Raw genomic sequence first — 25,805 nt, 5'->3', positions numbered from 1 at the left:
GTTTTGATGCAAGCAGTCATATTGAAGTGAAAGGCAATGAAAGTGGAACTAATTTCTATCACTGGACCACAGGGCTAGTAAACTAGATGGACGCTTTTGACAGACTTTACACAGATACTCCTTGATTTACGACCACAATTAGGACCAGAATTTCCATTGTTAAGTAAGGTAGTGTTTAAGTGAATCACACCCAATTCTAGGACCTTTTTGCTGCCGTTAAGTGAATCACCACAGTTATTAAGTGAATCACACGGTTGCTAAATGAATCCGGCTTCCCTCATTGACTTTGCTTGCCAGAAACCCTGTGAGGCTGCAATGGTCATGAAAACTTCCCAGTTGCCAAAAGCTCCTGAAATTTGTTCACGTAACTAGGAGGGTGATACAAGTGTCACAAGTCACTTTTTTCAATGCTATTGCAACTCCAAATAGTTGTAAGCCGAGGACTACCTGGCCCTCTGTTGCTTCATTCCTCTCCCTTGGGCTAAAGCAAGAGTGGACTTTGTGGCTGGCTGAGAAACTCTGGGAGCTGAAGTCCCGCACATCATCAAAGTGCCGAGTTCAGCTGAAGTGCCTTTGGCAATCATCTGCCTAATTACCGAACAATTACTGCACTGAAGCCCCTAATTCAAGCTATATCTGCAGCAGCCTAATTGTGATTCCCTCCACTTTGTACATCTTCGTGCCATCCGAAGCCTTTGGCTCTCTGTTTTTTGTTTTTTGTTGGGTTTTTTTTTTTGTACATTAATGTCAGTGGGATCAAATATATCTGCAGCACGCCAAAAGCCTCTCATAAGGGACAGCTCCCAAGTTTAGCCTGGACTACACAGGAGTAGAGTCCACAAAACACTCCCTGAGACTAGCTGCACACTGAAAATGGATGCTCGGTCACTATGAAGGAGAAGTCCGATGTTAACATGATCTGTGCAAGCAAAGCAGCTGCACCTGATCCAAGCGTCAAACTACGTGGAATGCTGCACAGGTAATGTTTGCTTTTATGTATCTGGTGTTAGGATTAAACTGGCCTTTAAAAGAAGCCCATCATCTGATGGTATGATTTTGTCTAAGTTGACTCCACTTATTTAAACGGAGTCTTTATCTATGTGTCTGTCTGTGTCAGGGCGCCAACAAATCCACCCTCATTCAAATCAAAAGTCTCTAGCTGCATCTCAGAGGAAAGAAAATTGATTTATTAGGAGTGGCCATGTTGGCGTAAGCTGGATGCAGCCGATACTAAATTACATCATACATTTCCCCCTTGACCCTGGTCTTTCCCCCACCCCCTGGATGTGACTTCTCCAATGGGACACATCCATCCCCAAGAGTCATCCATCATGCTCTCCAATAACCTTCTTATGCTCCAACAACTTTGGGTTACCGTGGTGATTATCTAGGCATTTAAAGAATGCCTTGTTTTCCCCCACTCCCTTTTTCTGGCAGCTAAAAAGACCAAAGGAGTATCTTCTTAGTTGACAGTCTGTCTATCTTCATCCATCCATCTACCTATATCTGTCTGTCTGTCTCTCTGTCTGTCTATCTATCTACCTTTCTCTAATCTATCTATTTACCTATCCAAATCTTCATCCATCCACCCATGTGGCTGGCTAGGGAATTCTGGGAGTCGAAGTCCACATATCTTCAAGCTGCCAAGGTTGAGAAACCTTGAGCTAGTATCTTCCTGGTCCCCGTGCAGAAGAGAGAATTACGGGGCCATTTTAAAAACAGCAAGCAAGAAACAGAAATTAAGACAGAGAACGATTCACCCTTTCAAGAAAACTCTCAGTCGGCGCCCCAAGACAGAGCAAAATAAATGGCCTCTAACGCTTGTGCAGGATGCCCTTCCATCCTTGACCTTCCGCTTCTCTAAAATTGGGAAATAAAGGGGTCAAAGGATCCTACTATTGCGTCCCTGGAGAAAAGAGCATCTGCAAGCTTTCCTTTATGGAAGTTTGCTTCATCAGCTCTTCCCCCAGAAAGGCAGAGGACTAATGGCCTGCCTCCCGGGGGATCCTTCCCCATTCAGACATCAGAAATAGGCCAGGAGGCTTAGAGAGATCTGGGCACCCTTGGTGAATTTTAAATAACTTTGCTCTGTGGCAGACCTGCCTTTTTTGATTGTTATTAGCACAGAGCGCTTCTTAAAAAGCCGCCTTTTGCAGATCCAGAATGTGTGTTGTGCATGTCAAATGGAAGGAAATGATTCTGATGAGGCAAATAACAAAACGCTCACAGGAGGCAGGCAGGGAAACAGATCAATCTCAGCCTAGAGAGGAGGTGTCCCACAGGGCCACCTTGCTTGTCCCAGACCTCTTGGATGACAGTGCCCTGCAAAAATAAAAATAAAAATAAAATGTCCTCGTTTCCTCCTCCCTCTGGCCCTCCTTCAAAAGACGCAAAACAATTTGCTTTCAGAATTTCTTTCAGAGACGTAAAGAAAAGCTCTCCATTGGAATTCTTGCACTTAGTTGTGTGATTACGGGATCCGGCCATCTGATTTGGGAATGTTATCCCTGTTTCACAAGTATTTATTGGCTGAAAAGTTAATGTGCATGCCATTCAATGACCACTAGCATGTAATGTACCCAACAATTAGAGGATCAGGGAAATGCTGTGGACATAGCAGCCTTGGACTTCGGGGAGGCACAGGGCTCCAACCCCCAGGCTGCGGCCTGATATCGGGCTGTGGCCCATTTGGAACCAGGACATGCAAGTGGCGGGCGAGTGTTCAAGCATGCGCTGCTCCACTTGCACAAGTGGCAGGCACACATGCTTGTGTTCTTACCCACTGCGTGCACAGAACCTTTCCCTCCCTTCCACCCATCACTGGTCGACAAAACCAGAAAGGTTTGCATTTGACAAAGAAAACCACAATCTACTTTGGGTAAGGTAGAACAACGTGGGATAGATGGCATCGCCATCAGATGGATTCGCAATTGGCTGACCAATTGCCTTCGGCGTGTAGCCTTCAATGGAACTACAGCTACATGGGGAGGAGAGAGGCACACAATGGGGTACCTCAAAGTTTTAACTTGGACCCAGTGCTCTTCAACAGCTTCATAAATGATCTAGATCAGTGGTCACCAACCAGCGGGCTGGGGACCACTGATGGTCCGTGAGAAAATTTTGGTTTCCAGAGAAATGTCACTCCCAAAGCACACACACACCCCCAAAGCAATTAATCCAGGCTGCGTGGGAACAGAAGGCTGCACCGCCCATTTGGCCCACAGGAACACAAGGCTTGCGTCCCTTGCATTGCGAACAACACGAGGTGGTGAGGGGAGGGGGGAAGGGGGGAACTTGTCCCACTCGCCCCACGCGCCTGGCCTGGCCACTGGGCTGCTTCTTTCTTCTTCTGCTTTTGGCTGCACGCAAGGAAAGCAGCCCAAGTCTTTCTTTCTCTCCCCCAAACTCCGCCAGAAATGAGTCTTTGGGACCCTGCAAAGCATCCTGCTCCAAGAGGCTGTGCCAGCACAACAAGTCTCACAAAGACTCATTTTTGGTGGAATTTGGGGGGGAGAAAGAAAGTGTCATGCCCCTGGTGGAGACTGACTCTGAGGAAGAGGAGGAATAGCCAACAGAGTGTGGGAGTGTGGCTCCAGAGGTGGTGGAGGAGGCTGGGGAAGGGCAGAGGCTGGCTGAGCAGTCAGAGGACCATCCCCTATCCATCCTAGGGCATGCAGGGAGGAGAGGATCAGGGTAAAACGTGGTCTACTTGGGAGGAGAGGGCCATGATCCTCTTCATGGGTTGCAGGTGTGAGATCTGCATAAAAGGTTGGACCTGCATGCTAACAGATGCTGGAGACAAATTAGTGTTTTATTCCGAAAGAAAGTTTATCTTGGCAGGCGTTCTTCCAACGGACTGTACCTGGTTATCTTCCTGAAGTTGGCAATTATCTATCCTGGTTTGTTCAAGGAACTTTATTTAGTGCGGTTTGGTTTTGGTTTTTGCTTCATTATCGGCTCTTTGAATGTGAACTGTGTTTCTTGCCTTTGAAATGTTATTTTGAAAATAGATTACTCCTCCACTGTGAACAATTAAACAGTGAAGCCAAGTTGAAGGCATTAAAGGACTTTTATTTGCGTTGTGGTTTTTGTTATATTTCTGAGATACTCTGAGTCATCACAGAAAGACTTCTGCTGCTTCTGCTGCTTTCCTTGCATGAAGCCAAAAGTCTCTCTCCCCCTCCTCCTGAGAACAGAGCTGGAGACGGTATCCTGCGATCCCAAATAAAGAATGATCAATCGGTAGGAAAACGAGGTAGGAAATTTTCCTGCAGACTTTTTTGGGGATTTCCCCAGGGTCCCTGGTCTGTGGGATTTAAAATCGTGAGTTTGGTGGTCCCTGAGGTCCAAAAGGTTGGCGATCCCTATTCTAGATGAGGGAGAGATGTGATTCAGTGGTGAATCACAAGAACAGACTGCACAGCCATTTGACCAGGATGGTATAAGGTCTCCTGCTTTGATCAGGACTAGAAGGCCTCTGAGGTTCCTTCCTGCCCATGGAGTAGGTGTTCTATAGTCTAACTGAAGCCCATCCTATACTTGTCTTTGCACATGTGACCTATAGGCAGGCACAGCTCCCATCCCAGCCTTGTGGAGAACATCTTGACATTTTTGACCACACTCTGAAGACACTTTTGACTTCCAGCAGGATTAGAGAGGGAGGGGGAGAAGAATTGAAATAAATTCTGGAATAAGAAAACAACAACAACACAGAAGCTTCCTTTTCAGAGGAAGAAGAAATTACCAACTCAGATGTTGGCAATTGGCAGCAACTGACTTCATGTCTCTGACGAATGTAAACCTTCTGCAGAAAAGGATATTTACTTCTTTTAAAAAAAAAGATATACACTGCTGGATAACACCTCCCTTTATAGCACAAAATTGAAACAATGCAATGCAGTTCTCATCAGAGTAAGACAGGCACGGTGTGTATCTAGGAACACTTGTTGGAGGCAAAGTGCCACTTTAAATACTTTCAAGCAGGGACACTTTTCTGAAGATTCTTCTTTCAAGCGCGCTAGCAACGTTAGAAGGCAAAGGCCTCTTCGGCAGGGGAGGAAACCTCTTCAGAAAGGGAGGGGCAGGTTTGGCTACAGCGGTAGCTTCATTTTTGATTTCTTCCAAAGAACTCAACGCAGAGCAGGGATGAGTTCACCCACCTCAATTTGAACTCCTAATTATCCATTTCTCTCCCCTCTTCCATTTTTATAGGGCTTATTTTCCTTTTGTTCTTGCATGCCTTCATTCAGAACAGGTCAAACGTGGGAGGTTTGAACAATCCAAACTCTGTGAATGTGATACAGTCATCAGATGCTGAACTCCAATAAAACGCAGAACTTGATTATCCTGCTCAAACCCTCCCAGTGCCATTCTTGGCTGAAATAGATCTCTGTTCAGATCCAGGGGGGTCCTCGACTTGAGACCACAACTGAGCCCAATATTTCTGTTGCTAAGTGAAACATTTGTTGAATGAATCTTGCCCCACTTTACAACCTTTCTTGCCACAGTGAATCACTGCGGTTGCCAAGTCAGTCACACAATTAGGTGAATCTGGCTTCCCCATTGACTTTGCTTGTCAGAAGGTCACAGGACACTGCAACCGTCATAACTATGAACCTGTTGCCAAGCATCTGGAATTGATCGTATGGCCACGAGGATGATGCAACAGCTGTGTGAAAATCGTAGCCCAGACCAGGAAACCAAATTTATGAATACAAAAACTACTTCTATTATAAGGACACAACAACAGAATCTTGCAACTCAATGTCCCTCCCGTCTTTATTCTAAAGAGAATTGGGGAAGATCCAATTTGAGGCACTTTCTCCAATTACAATTCTGTTTTGGACTCCAATTTTTCTTATCTGAACGTTTCCCATTTGCAGCTCTCTTCCTCCCATCCCTCAAAGTTATTCTCACAGCCCGTTATGGTAACACAAGCTTCACAGAATCCCACATCTACAAAAATTCATTCCTAATGACATTTACTTGAGCGTAATTTCTCCTGTTTTTAAAACAGACTGAAACTATGATCTTGAATAGCTATGATTTAGATGAGGGGTGTCAAACTTGATTTTATTGAGGGTCGCATCAGAGTTGTCTTTGATCTGTGGGGCGTGGCCAGGGTGACGTCACCAGGGGTGGGATTCAAATTTTTTAACAACTAGTTCTGTGGGCGTGGCTTAGGTGGTGGGCATGGCTTCGTGGTCATGTGACTGGCTGGGCGTGGCCAACTCAACATCACTCACATCGAGGCATGCATCTCCTTGCCTGGCCTCTCATGACTGTGGGGATGCTGCAACAGTCGTAAGTGTGAAAAAGGGTCATAAGTCACTTTTTTCAGTGCCATTGTAACTTTGAATGGTCACTCCACACAAGCAAAGTACCAGCAAAGGAGGAAAAAAAACTCCAGAGAAGTTCCTGAGACAGGAAGTCTAGTCCTACCAAGAATGTAATAAGGTTAAAGGAGAGGCAGTTTCTGTCAGCAACACCAGAATGTTTCCTTCCTGCCTTCCTTACAGGATTAGGCCAGTAATTTCTTCTAACAACCGGTTCTCCGAACTGCTTAGAATATTAACAACCGGTTCTAGCGAATAGGTGTGAACTGGTGGAATCCCACCCCTGGCGGTGCTCATGCCGGGGCACCAGTGGTGACCCGAGCACTCTGCTCGCGAAAGTGTGTTCCCGGGCTCCATTTTCAGCTGCAACGGCCTCCTTTTCACTGGCAGAGGCACCGCAGGCCAGTCCTTTGGTGTTTTCAGGTCAGCCCTGTGGGCCATATCCAGCCCACATGCCTTGAGTTTAATACTCCTGATTTAGATTATCCCCAGCATCCATTCCAAAAAAAAAAAAATCCTTTCAGCCATCAAGCTAGACTGATTGTAGGCTGTAGTTCATAGAACAGATTCACGGAATTCTCTGCGGCCAACTCACCGTGGCCAACTCACGGCGGGACAACTCGCTACAGGGCAATTTAACAATTCAATCTAATGTTTAAAAATAAATAAATAAATATTTTAACGTCATTCGCATTTCATTCTGTCCCTCTTTTTCCATCCTTTCTTTAATGATTCCTTCCTACCATTTCTTAGATGTTAGTGTAATTCTTGTTCCGCAGTGACTTATCCTATGGCAAGTTGGACAGGGTGAGCTGGCCATGGCGAATTGTCCTAGGCCCCGTCATACCTTCATGCAAAACCTTTTGCATCTTCAACATGGAAGGGGCGACGTCAAACCCCTAGAAAACTTAGGAATAAAGGTTCTGCCCAGCACAATCTACAGCAGCAAAAAAGGAGGATTGATTGATTGACTGATTTTTATACCCCACCTTTATTATTTTTACGAAAAACTCCAGGTGGAAAACATATCCAACATGCCTATTTTCCGCACAACAACAATCCTGTGAGGTGGGTTGGATAGGGAGAGGGACTGGCTCAAGGTCATCCAGCTGCCTATCATATCAAAGGGGTGACTAGAACTCACCGTCTCCTGGTGATTGGCCCAACGTCACCCAGCCAACTTTTATGGCTAAGGCAGGACTAGAACTGACAAGGCTCCAGCTTTCTAACCTGGTGCCTTAACCATTAGGCCAAAGAGGGTAAGTACCAAGTTCAGGAGTTTTAAATCAGTGGCTGTTAGATGGTCTTGTAGAAATAGGTGTGAGAAATGATACAGGTAGACCACAGTTAACTAGCTGCCCTCAAATTTTGTGAGGCACCCAAATAAAATCTTGCTCTCTTCATTCCCACTCCTTTTGCTAAGCTGTGAATTCTTTTCCCCTGGCTGGTTACATACATTAAAATTAATTGGGTTCACACAAAACAGAGTACAGATAGTCCTCAACTTACAACCGTTCATTTAGTGACTGTTCAAAGTTATAACGTCACTGAAAAAAGTGACTTACAACCATTTCCATACTTATGTGCCTTGCAGCATCCTCAAGGTCACGTGATCCAAATTCACACGCCTGGCAACTGACTCATATTTATAACAGTCGCAGTGTCCCAGGATCTCGTGGTCACCTTTTGCGACCTGTTGACAAGCCCAATCACAGGGGAAGTCAGACTCATTTAGCAACCATGTTACTAACTTAACAACTTCAATGATTCCCTTAACAACTGTGGCAAGAAAGGTCGTAAGATGGGACAAAACTCACTTAACAAATGGCTCACTTAGCAACAGAAATTTGGACTCAATTGTGGTCGTAAATCAAGGACTAACTGTATGTCATACTGCGAGTCATATCAGATTAGCATAGTATGTCTTTAGGCCACAACTAACATAGTGTCATGCCCTTGTTGGAGTCTGATTCTGAGAGGGAGGTCGAGCAGCTGACAGGGAGTGGGAGTGTGGCTCCGGTGACTGTGGAGGAAACGGGGGAAGGGCACAGTCCGGCTGGGCATTCAGAGGAAGAAGACCCAGGGCCATCCCCTCTTCAGCCTAGGACACGCAGGGAGGAACAGAGAAGGGAGCAACATGTGTTACGGTAGAGGAAAAGGCCCTGATCCCTTTCATTAGTTGCAGCTGGGAGAACAGGATATAAGTGGGACGTTTGCACACGGCTCCTTGCTGGAAGCAAAGCGTGCATTATCTTTGTCGAGGCTTATCTGGGTTTTGGCTTCCTCTCAAATGTGGGTGTGCATTATCCTTTGAAAGTCTGCAATTTATCATCCTGGCCTGCCGTGTTAATTATTTCAGTGTGGTTTGTGTTGGGTTTTTTTATTTCTAATTATCTTTACTTTGGGTTCAGACTGCATTTCTGCCCTTCATAGACTGTTTTTTGAAGAGTTTGTTATCCAGCCAAGGATAATTGGACATTGGGGACCAAATTGGAGGTATTAAAGGGAATTTATTCTACTTTTGTCACTTTGTTATTTTTGTGTCACGCCCCGGGTCATCACATATATGGGTTAATACTATACAATGCCTACATTGAAATTCAGGTAGTTCTCAACTTACGACCATTTATTTGTCAACTGTTCAAAGTTACGACAGTGATGAAAAAAGAGACTTGCATCTGGCCCATTTGTTTGGGACGGTATAAGGATTCCTACCTTGGGCAGGGGGTTGGTGTTGTGGCAGGTCAACTGCCAGCAGAGCTGGCGGCAGACTTGGACGATGAGGAGGTTGGGGAGAAACCTGGAGTCTGGGGAAGACTCTGATGGATGTTCTACATCGGAAGCAGAGATAAGGCCAGGGCCGTCTGACATTTCCCAGCTGCCTTCGGAGTCGGAGATAAGTGGGGAAGAAGAACAGCTGGAGCCTGTTCCAGATATGTGCGTGCGCAGAGCTGTCAGGAGAGGAGAGCAACTGAGGAACAGGGGCTGACTCAGGAGGAGGGGCACACGTGAATGCTGAATGGCCCCTCCCTGGGGAATAAATAGAAGCAAAAGAGGAGTGGTGGTTTCAGGAGACAACAGTTCGCTTATTATTATGAAGATTTGCTTATTGTGGTTCAGGAATTAATTTACAGCTTTGCAACTGGAAGCTCTAGCAATTATCCAGATAAGGCCTATTCTTGCAGTTAACCCTTGGAAGGATTATTGCTGGGACTTTACTGTGTGTGAATGCCATGAATTCTCAGTAAATAAAGAAGGGGTTTTCAGGACAAGGAGTCTGTTCCTTGGTTCTGCTAAGCCTGGGTCAGAACAGTTGACCTAGAAGACCCCCCCCCAAGGCACATTCTAGCCCTATGAGCCTATGCTTCAGTGTTACTCCTATTTTTCATTCACTCTTTTTGCAATTCTTCATTTGCATCTGTTTTAGAGTCTCTTCTGCTCCTCTTAAACACCTCAAATGTAGTGATGTCTAGCCAGAGCAGTGATAGTACCTGACCTGCTGACTCCAAGAACTAGAAAGCCACATTAGCCTGATTATTACTTGAATGAGAGACCCCGGGAAAATGCAGAGCAGGAAGCTCTTCTGCAGAGTCGAGAAAACCATTTGTGAGATGCTAGTGGCAAACCACGTATAAATAGAGAAGAAATTTTACGGGGTTTCTTTTTGTCTTTTAAACGTGTTAATTTTTTCCCTATCTTAATCCCCTCTGAAGCGGGGAGGGCATGGCCATTTTGAAAGGGGAAAGCTAGAAACCTTCATATAAATCCTTTGTCAACCACACCCCAAACCACAAAGGATTGTTCAGCCTTGGATTGTTTTCACTGAAAAAAAATCCACTCAAGTTAATTGCAGTTTTCTCTTCCGTTTTCGTTCTGCAAAATCCCAATTAAAAACAAAACACCTTCCATTTCATCCATCCCCGGGATGCCGTGGGAAAGACCGAGAGAGTAATGATCCTCAGGAGAAGGTGCTCCTGCTCCAAAAGTGCGCTTCATCTGACCCCAAGGCCAACAAGCCATAGAGTAAATTGGTTAATTTATAGTAGGTTTGGTTGTACATGACTGGAGAGCAAAAGGTTTTGATTTATTAAATGTGGCTGATTGGAGACAGACTGCATTGCTCCAGTTCCCCCAAATGGTAACATGATGTCACTATATAATGAAGTTGATAGCATCCTCAGATAAGGGCTTATATACCCTACAAGAAGATAAGCTGTTTAACATCATTTCTTCTCTGGGTGAACAAAACTGCTATTTTTCTTGTTTAGATTTTTGCTATTCCCTGCATATTCAACTGCTTCCCTACACTGGGTGCATCTCTCCTGTCATCTGGAAGGTAGCAGGTAAAGGAAGAGCGTAAAAAGTCAATCAGGTCGAATGACAATCACGAGCCTCGTACAGGGAGTCCTTGACTCGCAACCACAAGGAAGCCTGGAATTTTGGCCATTTAAGTTGCTGTGGTCACAAGTCGAGATGCCACATGACCAGGTTTGATTTTACAGCCATTTTTATGATGGTCATAAAGCAGGTCACCATGATTGTAAAGCAAACCATGCATTCGTTAAAGGAATCAGCTTCCCTAATGTCAGAAAGCAGCAAAATAGGCAAGAATAGGGCCAAAAAAGAAGTCACAAATTGCACTCACGGGATCGTGGGACACTACAACTGATCATGAATGCAAGCCAGCTGCCAAGCACCTGAGATGTGACCACATGGTGTGTGTGTGAGAGAGAGCATACATGCATGCGCAACAATACAGATAGTCCTCGACTTATGGCCACAATTGAGCTCAAAATTTCTGTTGTCGAGTGTTGTGGTTCGCTGGCAGCCGGTGCAGAAGGGAACCAGTCAGGGAGTCTGGCAAGGTCCTGCATCCGATGCAGGGATGGGGCCAGGACCATCTGGGAGTGGGCTGCTGCCTTCGGAGCTTGTGGAGTCTGGCAAGGCAGAGGACTCTGGGGAGCCTGTGCCCAGTACACGTGTGCGCAGAGCTGCTAGAAGCGAGAGCAGCTGAGGCAGCAGGGGCGAGTAAGGCTGGGAGGTGATTGCCCCTCCCATCAGGGATAAAAGCCAGCCCTCAATGATGTGCTCTTTGCAGGAAGCAAAGAAGTTCATTGGATTCTGATTCCTCATCGAAGCCCTGTGGACTCTGGTTTGTCTTTACTGGAACTTCTGTCGGTTTATCTGCTAATTAAGTGAACGTCTGTTTCTTGGCAGCCTTTTACAACCCTAAAAGGCGTGCTCTTATCTCAGACAATTGTGTTTAATGAGTTTTGGCTGGGAATGTAAATAATTCCCAGCATCGCGTTAAGAAAGGTTTGCTTTTACACACAGCATGTGTTGTCTTAATTTGAATGAAGCCTGGATCAGAACACCAAGTGAGACATTTGTTAAGTGAGTTTTGCCCCATTTTACAACCTTTCTTGTCACAGTTGTTGAATGAATTACTGCAGTCGATAAGTGAATCTGGCTTCCCCATTGACTTTACTTGCCAGAAGGTCACAAAAGGGGATCATATGACCCCCCTGGGACACTGGAGCCATCACAAATATGAACCAGTTGCCAAACATCTGAATTTTCATCCCATTATCATGGGGATGTTGCAAAGGTTGTAACTTTGAAAAATGGTCATAAGTCCAATTTGTCAGTGTCAGGGTAACTTTGGACAGCCACTAAATGAACTGTTGTAAGTCAAGGACTACCTATAGTAACTTTGAGAATGGGTCGAAGTCCATGGTAACTTTGAATGGTTGTTAAACAATCAGTCGTAAGTCAAGGATTACCTGTAATTCTGCAGAAGATCATCTGGAGCCAACCATGACTGTGCACCCAAATCAAGCAAAGCTTCACGCACCCAGGACACCGGGGGGAGCGGGGTGGAGGAGGAGAAAGAACTGCAGAATTTGAGATGAACCCCTTGCTGGCCTGATACAGGAGCTCAAGGAAGGAGCCAGGATTTAGAACTCAGAAAACATTTGGTCAACAATCTGCCACTGCTTGTTTGTTGTCACCAGAACACAAAAAAATCTTTGTTCCCCTGCTCAGCCAAGCCATTCATTCTCCCTGCTGGGATTTTATCGCACTGGTAAAAACCACAGGATGTCCCAAAGGTGCTTTGGGACTTTCTTGGTTCTTTCTTTGGAAACAGTTAGCCTTTCACCCAAGACCCTTCTTCAGAATTGACGAGAAGAGAAGCATTTTCTAAGAAAGAACCAAGAAAGTCCAAGTTGCCTTTTGGAAAAAAAAAAATACCTTTGGGACAACTGTGACCTGTAGGATTGAGACTCTCCATAGATGAAGCCACAGGATGTTCCTGGAGAAAGCTGCATGTTTCTTCCCAGGCACTTCCCTGCATATCTCTTGTACTCCTAACAATCTGAGTATCCCCCTCAATCTAAGATCCAGTCTTTATGCCTATATTTTGATCCACTCATCCAAGTCAAGAAGGCCTGACAATTCCACCAAAATAAACTGTTATAGACCATTGTCTGCCTTGGCTTTCATTTGTCAGGTCTTCCTCCTTAACCTGGTGCCCTTCCAATCAGTCCTCGGGGACACAGATGTGGAAAATGGAGAAGACCTCTGGACACAGATTTGAAACACAAATCTGGAACACAGAGAAGTCTTCAAGACTCAGTTCTGGAACATTGGGGAAATCTCTTGAACAAACAAAACAGCCCAGGAGGATCCTATACATTGATTACCGTGCAGACTGTATCAAAAGAAAGTCACACAACCCACAACTCAGCATTCAACCCTACTTCAACCAATCCACCATCACCCAAGACTACGCACGCACGCCCCCAACTACCTCAATTCAAACTACAACTGGCCTTAAATGCAAGCTACTCAATGCAAGAAGCCTTGTAAATAAAATACCTGAATTTCTCCTCTTACTAAATACAGCTAAATTCGACATCATATTTGTCTGTGAAACATGGCTCAATGCACCTCTCCCTGACTCCATTACCTCAGTAAGAGACTATCATGTTTACTGATCCAATCGTGAAATCCGTAGAGGAGGTGGTGTTGCTATCTTCTATAAAAAGTCCTTACATCTAAAAACATCCAAATTACCCAGGAGCTTGCTCTTCCTGAGACTATTATCTGTGAACTGACCTTAAATATCACATTTCAGTTCTTACTATGTTACAGAGCCCCTGATTATGACATTGAACATGTAAACAAGCTACATACACTACTAGTATGGGCAGCATCCTGCCCACACGCTTTTATCTTTCTTGGTGACTTCAATCTACCTCACATTAACTGGACCCTAAACAAATGTACAACTGAACCCATACATGCAACCTTCTACAATGCTGTAACAAATCTGGGACAGAAACAACTAGTAACCAACAATACTAGGCTTAACTGCCTCGATCTCATCTTCTGCAATAGTTTGAATTCAATTTACGGAATACAAATTAAAGAACCGTTTTCCAACAGTGACCACAACATGATTGACTTTTGACTCAACATATGTCCACACAAAAATCATCACAACAACAAAATCCCCAATTATGACTTCAAAAAAGGCAACTATGATCTTATAATCAACTATCTCTTTTCCCTTGATTGGCAATTTCTATTCACTGGATGCAATACTGTTGAAGACCATTACAACATATTCTTACTAGAAATCATAAGAGCCATCAAACTATATGTACCAATAACAACTCCCAAAAGCAGGAAAAACAGATTACCCATAACAATAAGGAAGCTTCAATCCAAAAAGAGATCACTTTGGCGAAAAAACAAATCTGGTCACGTTGCCAACTTCAAAAGCCGATACAAAAATCTATGCCACCAGATAAAAACTGAATGCACTAATTATCACATTAAACAAGAGGAAAACCTTCTACGCACAAATTCCACCCATGCTTTCTACAATTTTGTAAACAACAAACTAAAAGACTCAAGGTCCTTCCCACCCCTGAAAGGACCTAATGGCAAACACTACAACGACGACACCATCAAAGCAAACCTCTTTAACACATTCTTTGGCACAGTATTTGTAAACAGCAATGGATCAAGCCCAGTACTTCCTAGTCGAACCACAGACAACTACAATGATCTAATGCATATCGATTTTACAGAAGACATTGTTGAAAAAGCACTGCGCGATCTAAAACCATCCCTATCTATTGGACCGGATGGAATATGTGCCTACTTCTTAAAAAACGATCCACTGCCATAGCTGAACCTCTAAGCATAATCTTCAAAGAATCTTTCAGGACCAGCTCCTTGCCAAAACTATGGTTACAAGCCACGGTCATCCCCATCTTCAAAAAGGGAGACCCCAGCCTAGTTGAAAATTACAGACCAATCTCCTTATGCTGCGTCACCTGTAATTATTAACCAATCCATTATCCTCCACTTAGAGACAAACAACCTACTCTCCAATAAACAATTTGGTTTCAGAAAAAAAACTATCCTGTAATCTGCAACTCTTACACTGCAAAAACATATGGACTACACAACTCGATCAGGGCAAAGCAATAGACGCAATCTACAAAGACTTCTGTAAAGCCTTTGATTCAGTGGTACACAACAAACTACTCCTAAAACTAAAATCTTATTGTATCTCTGGACACCTGCATAACTGGATAGAAGCATTCCTGTCGAACAAACAACAAATGGTCAAAATTGGGAGTGTTCTATCAAATTCTGTACCTGTCAACTGTGGTGTCCCCCAAGGCAGTGTTTTAGGACCAACTCTCTTCATACTCTACATAAATGACCTCTGTGATCATATTAAGAGCAACTGCATTCTCTTCACTGATGATGTAAAGCTATTCAATACCACAGACAATACTACTACCCTCCAAAAAGACCTGGACTATGTATCAGAATGGTCAAACAAATGGCAACTTCAAATCTCAACAAATAAATGCTCTGTCTTACATATTGGCAAAAAAAAATCAGAAAATAAAATACAAGCTAAATAATCAAGACCTTGTTGAGGATCCAAACTTTGTCAAGGACCTTGGACTCATCTCTAATGATCTAAGTGCTAGAGCCCACTGTAACTACATAGCCAAAAAGGCATTAAGAGTTGTTAACCTAATCCTGCGTAGCTTCTTCTCTGGGAATATCACACTACTAACTAGAGCATACGAAACATTTGCTAGACCAATACTTGAATACAGCTCATCAGTCTGGAACCCATATCATGTATCTGATATTAACACAATTGAAAAAGTCCAGAAATATTTCACAAGAAGAGTTCTCCACTCCTCTACTCATTGCAGAATATCTTATGCCTTCAGACTTGAAACTCTAGACCTAGAAAACCTGGAACTATGCCGCCTTCGGTCCGATCTAAGTATAGTATATAAAATCATACATTGCAATGTCCTACCTGTCAATGAATACTTCAGCTTCAATCATAACAATACAAGAGCATACAATAGATACAAACTCGGGAGAAGGCGGAGTCTCGTCGCTGCGATACAGCTGCTATCTCGGGGCTCTGAGATAGCTGCTGATATCCCCGCTCCTGGTCGGTCCCAACGGACCTAAACCGTCCCGTAGAGACGGTGATAGTAAGGGGCGCGTTCTGTAGATCCCAGGGGACATCGCAAGTCCCTGGTTGATCCAGAAGAAGCCCCTTTTACCATCGGCGGGGAGGCAGCCATTAAGCTGCTGAAGCTGGGACAGCTCCGGAAGGAAGAGATCGTAAGAGAAAGTGTATCGGCTTGGTGAGAACTTTTTTTTTTTATATATTAGTATTGGGACTAAAGGACACTCTAAGGATGAGAAGAAAACTGTAAGATTATTGACAAAACTGACTTAGCGGCGATTTTCAAAAAGAAATGTCAAAGTGAGGCTTGGCTTTTTATTTTTACCTTTTTTTTTTTCTTTCATTGAACTTCTATGGTGATCTAGTTAAGCAGACTGGTTTTTTCTTTTATATTTACTAGTTCTTTTTTCTCCTTTTTGACTGTTTTTATTTTATAAAATAGAGGCCCCCTTTAGTTTTGTTCTTTTTTTAAATTAAATATATATATTTTTGTTCTTTTTTAGGCTTTTTTAAGGGGGAAGAAGGGGGAGTGGTTTTAAGAAATTTTGCAACACTGCCAACTAGAGGCTTGAAAATATTTTATTTGAAGTTGAGAGCTGGGAAAAAACTTCTGCTTCAAGGCTATTGAAGTGATAAGATAAAGGGAAGAATTGAGGGAAGAGTACTGGAGGATGTTTATACAGGTGCTCTTCGGGATTTCTATTATTAATTGAATATCTGAAGCTTGGCTTTGAAATGTGTCGAGAAGCCAAATAAGAGCCTTGGATAAATAAAAGGCAGTGGGTGTTTTTTTTATTTTTTATCAACTGTTCTATCCCTCCCCCCCAACCCCATAGCATTTTGTAATATTGGTATACTTATTTTTATTTTTATTTTACCTCATTTTTAGTTTATTTTTAAAGGGGAAGCCTCAGAATATTTATTTTTTCCTTTTTATTTTTTTTATTGGGATTTTGCTTTCTTATCTCTACTTCTGACTTATTTTTATGGATATTTTTTATTTTTGAGATCTCTCAATTGGATTAAGGTGGGAAGAACCTGAAGAACTTCTTCTTTTTGTTTATTATTATTATTATTATTATTATTATTATTATTATTATTATTATTATTATTATTATTATTATTATTATTTTACATTGTTGGCTTTATTTTGTCTCTTTTTCTCTTCATTTTTAATTTTTACTTTTGAATTATAATTGAGTATTTCACAATTGGATTAAGGTATTGAAGAACCTGAAGAATTTTTCTTTTCTTTTTTAATTTTGGGCTTTTTACTTCTTTTTGGCTTTTTTTTTTTTCTTTCTTCTTTTTGGTGTTTTCCCTTTTTCTAATTGGATTATAATTGGTCACCTTATTAACTGGATTAAAAGAACCGGAAGACGCTGAATCACGGAATGAGTAAGAGAATTTTACCTCCGGGCACTTCAATTTCTGCTCCTGTTTCCCCATCAACTGGAGGACGACTTTCCATAATGGCAAAGCAAGATAAAGCACAAATGGATTTAATGACGGTTATGCAAGGAATACAAGATCTTAAAGTGAGCATGGAACAAAGAATGGAGAGTATTGATAAAAGAATTGGGAAGATTGATGAAAAATTTGAAAATTTTCAACAAATGATGGTGAATCATGATGAGAGAATCCAAAAACTAGAAGAGAAAGACAAGCAAAGAGATGACATAATTGGAAATATTGATAATAGATTAACAACGGCTGAACAAGAAAAAAAGTGGGATGTTGAAGTGGGAGATGGACAGGTCAGAATTTTATCTTAGATTTCAAAATATTGAGGAAGAAAAAGGACAAAATTTGGCTGCAGTAATGATTGAAATCTTGGCTGGAGCCTTGGAAATAACAGAAGAAAAGATGATGGATGGAGTAGATGAGATATATCGAGTTTTCACAAGATATGCAACGAGGAACCAATTACCAAGAGAGGTTCATGTTAGATTCACCAAAAAAACTATTAAAACCCAAATACTACAAGTGGCAAGAGAGAGGGTGTTGAAGTATAAAGATAAAGAGATTGTGGTCTTAAAACAAGTACCTAGAAAAGTGAGAGAGATTAGAAGAGAATATCGATTTTTGACTAAAGGCTATTGGAAAAAGAGGTGAACTATAGATGGCTGATTCCAGGAGGATTAATGTTTACGTGGCAAGAACAGAGATACAGAATTGATTCAATTGAGAAAGCAGAAATATTCTATAAGAAATTCTTTGAAAGAAGAGAAATGGAGATAGAAAAGAGAACATTTCAACTGAATCTGAAGAGGATCTGATGGAAATGAGAAAAGAGGAAGGTGCAATAGGTGGACAAGCGGAGACCAAAGAACAACATGAAGTAAGATCCACGAGAGCTGTTAGACCTAAATATAAAGTATAACCATGGAGGAAAAAAAATTGATTTCTATTAATATAAATGGACTGAATTCAGCTACTAAAAGAAGAAAAACCTTTCACAAATTAGAGAAGCTAAAATTTGATATAATTTGCCTACAAGAAGTACATATTAAAAAACAACACGAACAACTACTGACACGACCAAAATTAGGAAAATATTCACTTCTCTGACTTACTGTAAGAAAAGAGGAGTGGTTTTGTATATTAAGGAAACTATTCCAGCAAAACGGACTTTTACTGATGAAGACGGAAGAGTATTAATGGTTGAAATAGTGGACAATAATACAAAAACACTTTTGGTTGCAATTTATGCCCGAATGATAAACAAGAAGAATTTTATAAAAATTACACATGAAAATAATTGAACTGGACTACGCTAATATACTTATGATGGGAGATTTTAATGGAATTGTAGACAATAAATTGGATTATACAGTAAAAGCAGCACGACAAAATAGGAAAACTCTCCCTAAAACTTTTTTAAAATGATAGATGAATTAAATCTTAAAGACATATGGAGAGAAAGAAATGCTAAAACTCAACAATATACTTTTATTCCAATAGACATTTATCATGGTCCAGAATAGATATGATTTGGACATCAACGGAATTATTATCTAATATTCAAGAGATAAATATTGAAACAAGTACATGGGCAGACCATAATCCAATGACAATTAAATGGAAAGGACAAAAAAGAAGATCTAGATGGACATTAAATAATACTATTTTAAAGGAAAAAAACTTTACACAATGGATGGAAAAAGAATTGGCCTTCTTCTTCAATGTAAATAAAAAAGAGGACACTTCAATACAGAATGTTTGGGATACAATGAAGGCATATGCAAGAGGATTAATAATAGACTATTCAAAGAAAAAGAACATTAGGAAGAGGCAAATGATTAAAGCTTTAGAAGATGACCATAAAAATTGGAAAAAGAATTACAAAAAGCGCCACAAAAAAAAAGATATTAGACTTAAAATGGACATAATTAAACATAAAATGGATCAAGCAGAGAAAGAAGAACTGGCACAAAAAATTAGAAGTGCTAAACAGAATTATTTTGAAGATGCAAATAGGCCAGGTAGATGGTTAGCATATAAATTGAGAAAAGAGAAAGAATCAAGGAAAATATTACAGTTAATAGACAATCAAGGTCAAGTATGCTATGGTAATAAAGAAAAAAGCAATCATTCAAGATTTTTATGGACAATTATATAAACAGGAGGATCTTGATGAGGAAAAATTAAACAGTATTTACAAAATGCTAACCTACCTAAGATACCTGATGAAACTGGGGAAATGTTAGAAAGTGCTATAACAATGATGGAATTAACTGAAGCACTCAATAGACAGAACAATGGAAAAGCACCAGGACCAGATGGTCTCCCGGTAGAATTTTATAGAATACTACAAGAATCGTTGAGCATTCCACTATTAGAAGTCATGAATGAAATTATGGTAAATAAGAAAATACCCAAAACATGGTCAGAAGCTTATATTACACTTATCCCAAAAGAAGGGGTTGACCCATTACAAATTAAGAACTATAGACCTATTTCCTTATTGAATGCAGATTACAAAATCTTTGCCTCAATCCTGGCAGAGAGGCTTAAAAAATATTTAAATAATTTTATTCACCCTGATCAGAATGGATTTTTACCAAAGAGACAAATTAAAGACAATATGAGGATAATCCTGGATACATTGGAGTATTACGAGCGCATCCTGAAAAACAAATGGCTTTGATATTCTTAGATGCCCAAAAGGCATTTGATAACGTGAATTGGAGATTTATGCTATTATTATTGGAACAGATGGGCTTTGCTAGAAAATTTATTCAAGCAATAGAAGCCATATATTATGAGCAAACGGCAAAAGTAATGATAGATGGAGAACTTACAGACTCTATTAATATTAAAAAAGGTACAAGACAAGGATGCCCATTATCTCCTTTGTTATTTGTATTGACTTTGGAAGTGTTAAATAGAAATATTAGAGAGGATACAAATATAAAAGGAATGAAAGTTAAAAAGGAGGAATTCAAATTGCAAGCCTTTGCAGATGATTTGGTCTTTATTCTGGAAGACCCTCTTGAGACAGCTTTAAAATTATTCGAAAAGATAGAGATGTATGGTGAGATGGCTGGCTTGAAAATAAATAAAGACAAAACAAAGATTTTGACAAAGAACATGTTATTAAGACAAAGAGAAGAGCTGACAGACCTATTGAAAATTCAAGTTACGAATAAAGTTAAATATTTGGGGATATATTTGACGTCAAGATGTACTACACTGAAAGAGAATAACTATATTAAACTTAAGCAGCAGATAGCATCTGATCTGAAAAAATGGGGAAACTTACAATTGTCACTGATAGGTAGAATTTCAACAATTAAGATGAATATTTTACCTAGAATGTTATATTTGTTTCAAACAATACCAATTAGGTTAGGTAAAGACTATTTTGAAGATTTAAATAAAATTGTGTTGAAGTATATATGGCAAGGTAAGAAAGCGAGAATAAAATTAAAACTTTTACAGGATGCTAGAACTAGAGGAGGATTTGGCCTTCCTAATTGGGAGTTGTATTATCAAGCTGCAAATTTAATGTGGGCTAAAGAATGGATAACGTTAAGAAAGACTAGATTGTTGGCATTAGAAGGACATGATTTACTATTGGGTTGGCATGCTTTTCTATGGTATAAGGGAACTAAATCACAGGGTTATTTTAGAAGGCATTATATACGGGAATCGTTATGGTTGAATTGGGAGAAAATTAAGAAACAATGTTATTTGAAAATTCCAGTTTGGTTATCAACTATTGAAGCCTTTTCTTATCCTATAATTTATAAGAAGGAACAAACAGTTAGATATGGGGAATTACTAGATGAAAAGGGTGAACTTAAAAGCGATGCAAAATTTAGAAGAACAAGGTATAAAGATGAATTGGTTTTCATATGCGCAAATACATTCAAGGTATCTTAAAGATTCCAAAATGGAAGGATTTTATGACAAAATGACTGATTTAGATAGGATTTTGACAGGTACTGATGAAAAAGTGATTAAAAATTATATAATTATTTGTTGGAAATTAAATTGGAGGATGAACAAGTTAAAGAAACGATGATTGCTTGGGGGAAGAATTTTGGATATGGGATTGACTTAGAGAAATGGCAAAAGTTGTGGTCTCAAAATTATAAAATGACAATGTCAACAGCATATAAAGAAAATTTGTATAAGATGTTTTACAGGTGGCATTTTCCCCGACAAGAATAGCAAGAATGTTCAAGAATAAATCTGAAAAGTGCTGGAAATGTCATCAGATACCTGGTTCATATTACCATATGTGGTGGACTTGTGAGGAGGCCAGGAAATACTGGACTAGAATCCGCATATGGTTGGAAAAAATGACAAAGAAACATATAGATTTGAAACCAGAGATTTTTTATTGGGAATCTTACCTGATACATATAATAAAAATTTGAAGTATTTGATTGTAAATGTGTTAACAGCGGCTAGGATTGTATTTGCTAAAAATTGGAAGAGTGAGAAAATACCAGCAGAGGAAGAAATCATTAAAAAAATATTGGAATGTGCTGAAATGAGTAGATTGACATTTGAAATTAGAGAACAAGAAGATAAACAATTTTATGAAGTTTGGGATCTTTTTATCAATGGTTAGATAATACAATATAATAATAGAATGTTTAGAAATTTAGGAAATAATGAATATACACTTTTTCTTGGTTTTGATAATATTTTTAGAATATTTTATTAAGATAGATTTGGTATGATTTTATGAATTGTTATAAAATAAATTAACTAAATTATAGTTATCTCGCTTAAGTATGAATTAGTAAAATTATAGTCAAATGATTGTTTAATAATGATATTAGGATATATAATTGTTGATTGATAATATGAGTTATTATGTGATATAATTATTATGATGACTATGAATGGATGCACAAAAAGGAGTGGTGAACCAACCGATACACTGTCTGTAAATTTATGAAGGATGATGATGTTTTTATGTTATGTCTTATGTTATGTTTTTTGTGTTTTTGTTTGTTGTTAAAATCAATAAAACTTTTACAAAAAAAAAAAAATAGATACAAACTCAAGGTTAACCGCACCAAACTTGACTGCAGAAAATAGAACTTCAGCAACAGAGTGGTCAATGTTTGGAATACTCTAGTCTACCTGACTCTGTGGTTTCTTCCCCAAACCCCAAAAAGTTTAACCTTAGACTGTCTACTATTGACCTCACCCCCTTCCTAAGAGGCCTGTAGGGGGCATGCATAAGTGCACCAACTGTGCCTACCATCCCTGTCCTATTGTTTCTTTTTATTTTTCTTATAAGTATCTATCTCATGTATTCAAAACTATGTTTATTCTTATACCTGTATCTTGTAAGCGATTGACAAATCAAATAAATACTAAATACTAAATTTGGAGCACAGAGAAGACCTCTAGAAGGAACCTTGTGGAGAAAGCGGGCCTAGATAAAACAAAATATAGACATGGTCCAATTTGGCCAACTCCAAACACAATGGATCTTAGTTTCAGTCCTGAAAGATTGACCAGATCAAGAAACCAAAGCCCTATAAATCTGTATTTTTACTGGAACAGATATAGTGACAGAATTTTGCAAGTCTGAATGTGCCTCCTCTGTGAACTAGGAATAGCATGTCTGAGGCATTTATTCACACTACTTTCTTGCCCTGGGTTCAGCACTCTTCTGTGTGACCATTGCCTTGGTAATGCATTTTCCTCCTGCGCTGCATGGTGTGTTGCTCCACTCCTCCCCCCTTTCTCTCTCTCTCACACACACACACAAACACACACAGAGAAAGAGAGAAAGACACACACACACACACACACACACACACACACCAAAAAACGGTCTTGGAAAGCAAGCAGGTTCAGTTTGTGCAGGTTCAGTTTCCAAGCTTACCATGGCAAGAATCACTGGGTAAACTGAGTCCAACAAGCACACACAAAGTCCAGGAAAACAATCCACAAGTCAAATGGGTCAGGCACAAACACACAAGGCACTGAACTGGGCTCATTACTCCAGCAATGCTCAAGTCCTCGAGCAGGAACAAGTAGGTGACCCTTCACAAGGGGTGAGGTTGCCTCCTCGCAAGTAGTCTAGCTGATCTGCTTTCTGCCTGTCTCCTCTCGGCCCTACGTCTCCTTGGATCAGGAGGAGGTGTGGACGCCACTACTTCCTCCTCCTCAATAACAGGCAGCAGCTACTCCTGGTCCTCACCGGGAGCCTCCTGGCCAACTCACTGTGGCTGCAGCTCACCTAGCTCAGCCTCAGCCTGTCACTCGTCCGGTTGACCCAGCTGAGGCTGCTCCATCAGGCCAGCACTCTCCAAGCCCCAGTCCAGGCCATCAGTCAGCCCTGCGCTTTCCTTTGCCAACTCAAACTCCTCCTCCTCCAAACTCACATCCAGAGACGGATCCATGACACATTGCCTAAGCCCTCTACATCAAGCTTGTCCTTAGCATACACTGGTGTCTTTGCATGAGTGTATGTGTCTAATATAAATAAGTTTTTATTTTATTCTTTCATTATATGTCATCATTTTAATTTTGCCAATTTTTATATACATATATGGATCAGATTGTTAGTTTGGGTTTGGTTGAACCCTCTTGGCAAATGGCCTTGTTTTTCCTATCTTGGGTCTATGACTGCAGGAAAGCTATTATAAGGTTCTGTAGATCATCGTGGCCATTCCAAATCCACCTGAGAGGGAAACAATTATGCTGCAAATCAGAAGCCATTTTGAAAGAAATAAATGGCACCAGCATGTTGCTCAAGTTATTTCAGTAGCATCTCTGCAAAGACCAAAAAAAAGGGGGGGAGGGGGAATCAAAGTTGCAGACAACTGGAAAATTGCCCCAATATTTTTTTCCTCTCCAATATCCCTACGGAAGGAAAGGTGATTATAAGTCCCTGATCAATCTCCAGCCCAAATGGCATTTTTTACTTTGCCGTGACATATCATAATCTAATGGCTTAAAACTGTAATACAAAGCTGACAAATCTGCAATAGAGATAGATCTTACACACCTCTTAGGTCAGAGCGGAGGCAGTTAGAGAAACAAAGGAAGGATGACTTACTTTATTGAGTAGCAGTTGCTCTGCGCCGGGCTGGAGGGGTCTCCATCTACTTCGGCCGTTCTTAGTGTCTCGGCGCACCTCCAATGTTTTTGACCCCAGATCATGTTCAGCTGCCAGGATGAGATTCAATGAGATTCATTGTCACAGCCGGTTTCCAAAATGTTCCCGGGAAGAAAGGGGACCAGGCTAGTTTAGGAGTTGGGGTTGTTGCTAAAACAAGGCTGAATTCACACAATGTACTAAATATCAATGTCAGGTTCAGAAAGCACAGTGGCTGTGTTTGTAAGAAATACGTTCTACCCAATTAAACCATGGCATACTTTATTTATTTATATATTAAATTTGTTTGCCACCCAACTTGCCTTGGGGTGACTCTGGGCAGCTTACAACATTTATCTGGCAGCTTAGCTGACAGAATTCACTCAAACCAGGGCTGGGCTCTTACTATTTGGAGTTATAAACCTCTCGATGCCTTTTTAGCCTAATCCAGCATGTCGCACAATCTTAGCCCTTCTCTCTCCTTAGTCATAAAATCATGATTCAGAAAGCTGCTGATGCTCAAATTTAAGTCACCTTAACACCCTCCAATGAAACCCAAGAACTCAATTTTCTTTTTTTAATTTTAAATAAATTTTATTAAAGATTTATATATATATACATATACATATACATATACATATACATATACATATACACACACACACACACACACACACACACATATATATATATTTGTTTTCTTACATTTTCGCGGGTATTTCTATATATGGTATTCAGCTTTGTTTGGGTATTTTCCCATGTCGTTATAGTTGTGCTTTAAAGTTGCAGCAACATTTCGGCAGAATCTCATCTGCCATCATCAGGCTTCTGTATTGTGTTCGTCTGTGAGTCAGACTTTCACAGCCATTTCTGTTTTAAATTTGGTGCTAGCCTACTGCTGTGCCAGAATGGTTTTTTCTTCATCCTGATTGGTTGGGAGTCTTGGTCTGTGTTTATTGGTCTTGGAGTTTGCTGTGTTCTGCTTGATTGGTGTTTCTAATATCTTCTGTCTGTTTTGTGGCTTTTTTTGTCTTGATTGGCTGGCAACATTGTGTTTCCTGTATTGGAGGCTTTTAGTGCAGCTTGGCTCCGAGTAAACGGACGGCTATCATTTATTATGTTCCAGCTTTTTTACTGCATTTTTGTGTTCATCCAGGCGGGTACTTATTGTTCTATTGGTCTGTCCAATGTATGTGGCAGGATATGATGCACAGTGGACTTCATATATGCCTTGGTTTTCCAGGTCATCCTTGGTTTTCCAGCAGCCATCCTAAGAAACCCCAAAGATAAAATTGACCTGGAAAACCAAGGCATATATGAAGTCCCCTGTGCATCAGACCAATAGAAGAATAAGTACCCGCCTGGA

The 25,805-nt window shown here is 40.7% G+C and overlaps 1 protein-coding gene across 4 annotated transcripts in view; it reads right to left on the bottom strand.

Annotated features, from left to right (window-relative positions):
• ARHGEF9 (Cdc42 guanine nucleotide exchange factor 9) overlaps nt 1–25,805 on the bottom strand; it is a 262,693-nt gene that overhangs the window by 184,576 nt on the left and 52,312 nt on the right. For all 4 annotated transcript variants that reach the window (XM_087971959.1, XM_087971957.1, XM_087971956.1 and 1 more), the window contains one exon: nt 24,401–24,510. In XM_087971959.1, coding sequence (XP_087828085.1) covers nt 24,401–24,510 — 110 coding nt within the window. The remainder of the gene's footprint in view (nt 1–24,400; nt 24,511–25,805) is intronic.

The sequence above is a fragment of the Notechis scutatus genome, chromosome 10, assembly GCF_049901735.1.
Source record: "Notechis scutatus isolate UNSWTSFEM ecotype Mainland chromosome 10, rNotScu1.2, whole genome shotgun sequence".
Classification (NCBI taxonomy): domain Eukaryota; kingdom Metazoa; phylum Chordata; class Lepidosauria; order Squamata; family Elapidae; genus Notechis; species Notechis scutatus.
Note: the sequence above shows the minus strand (reverse complement) of the source record. Positions and strands in the feature narration are given on the sequence as shown.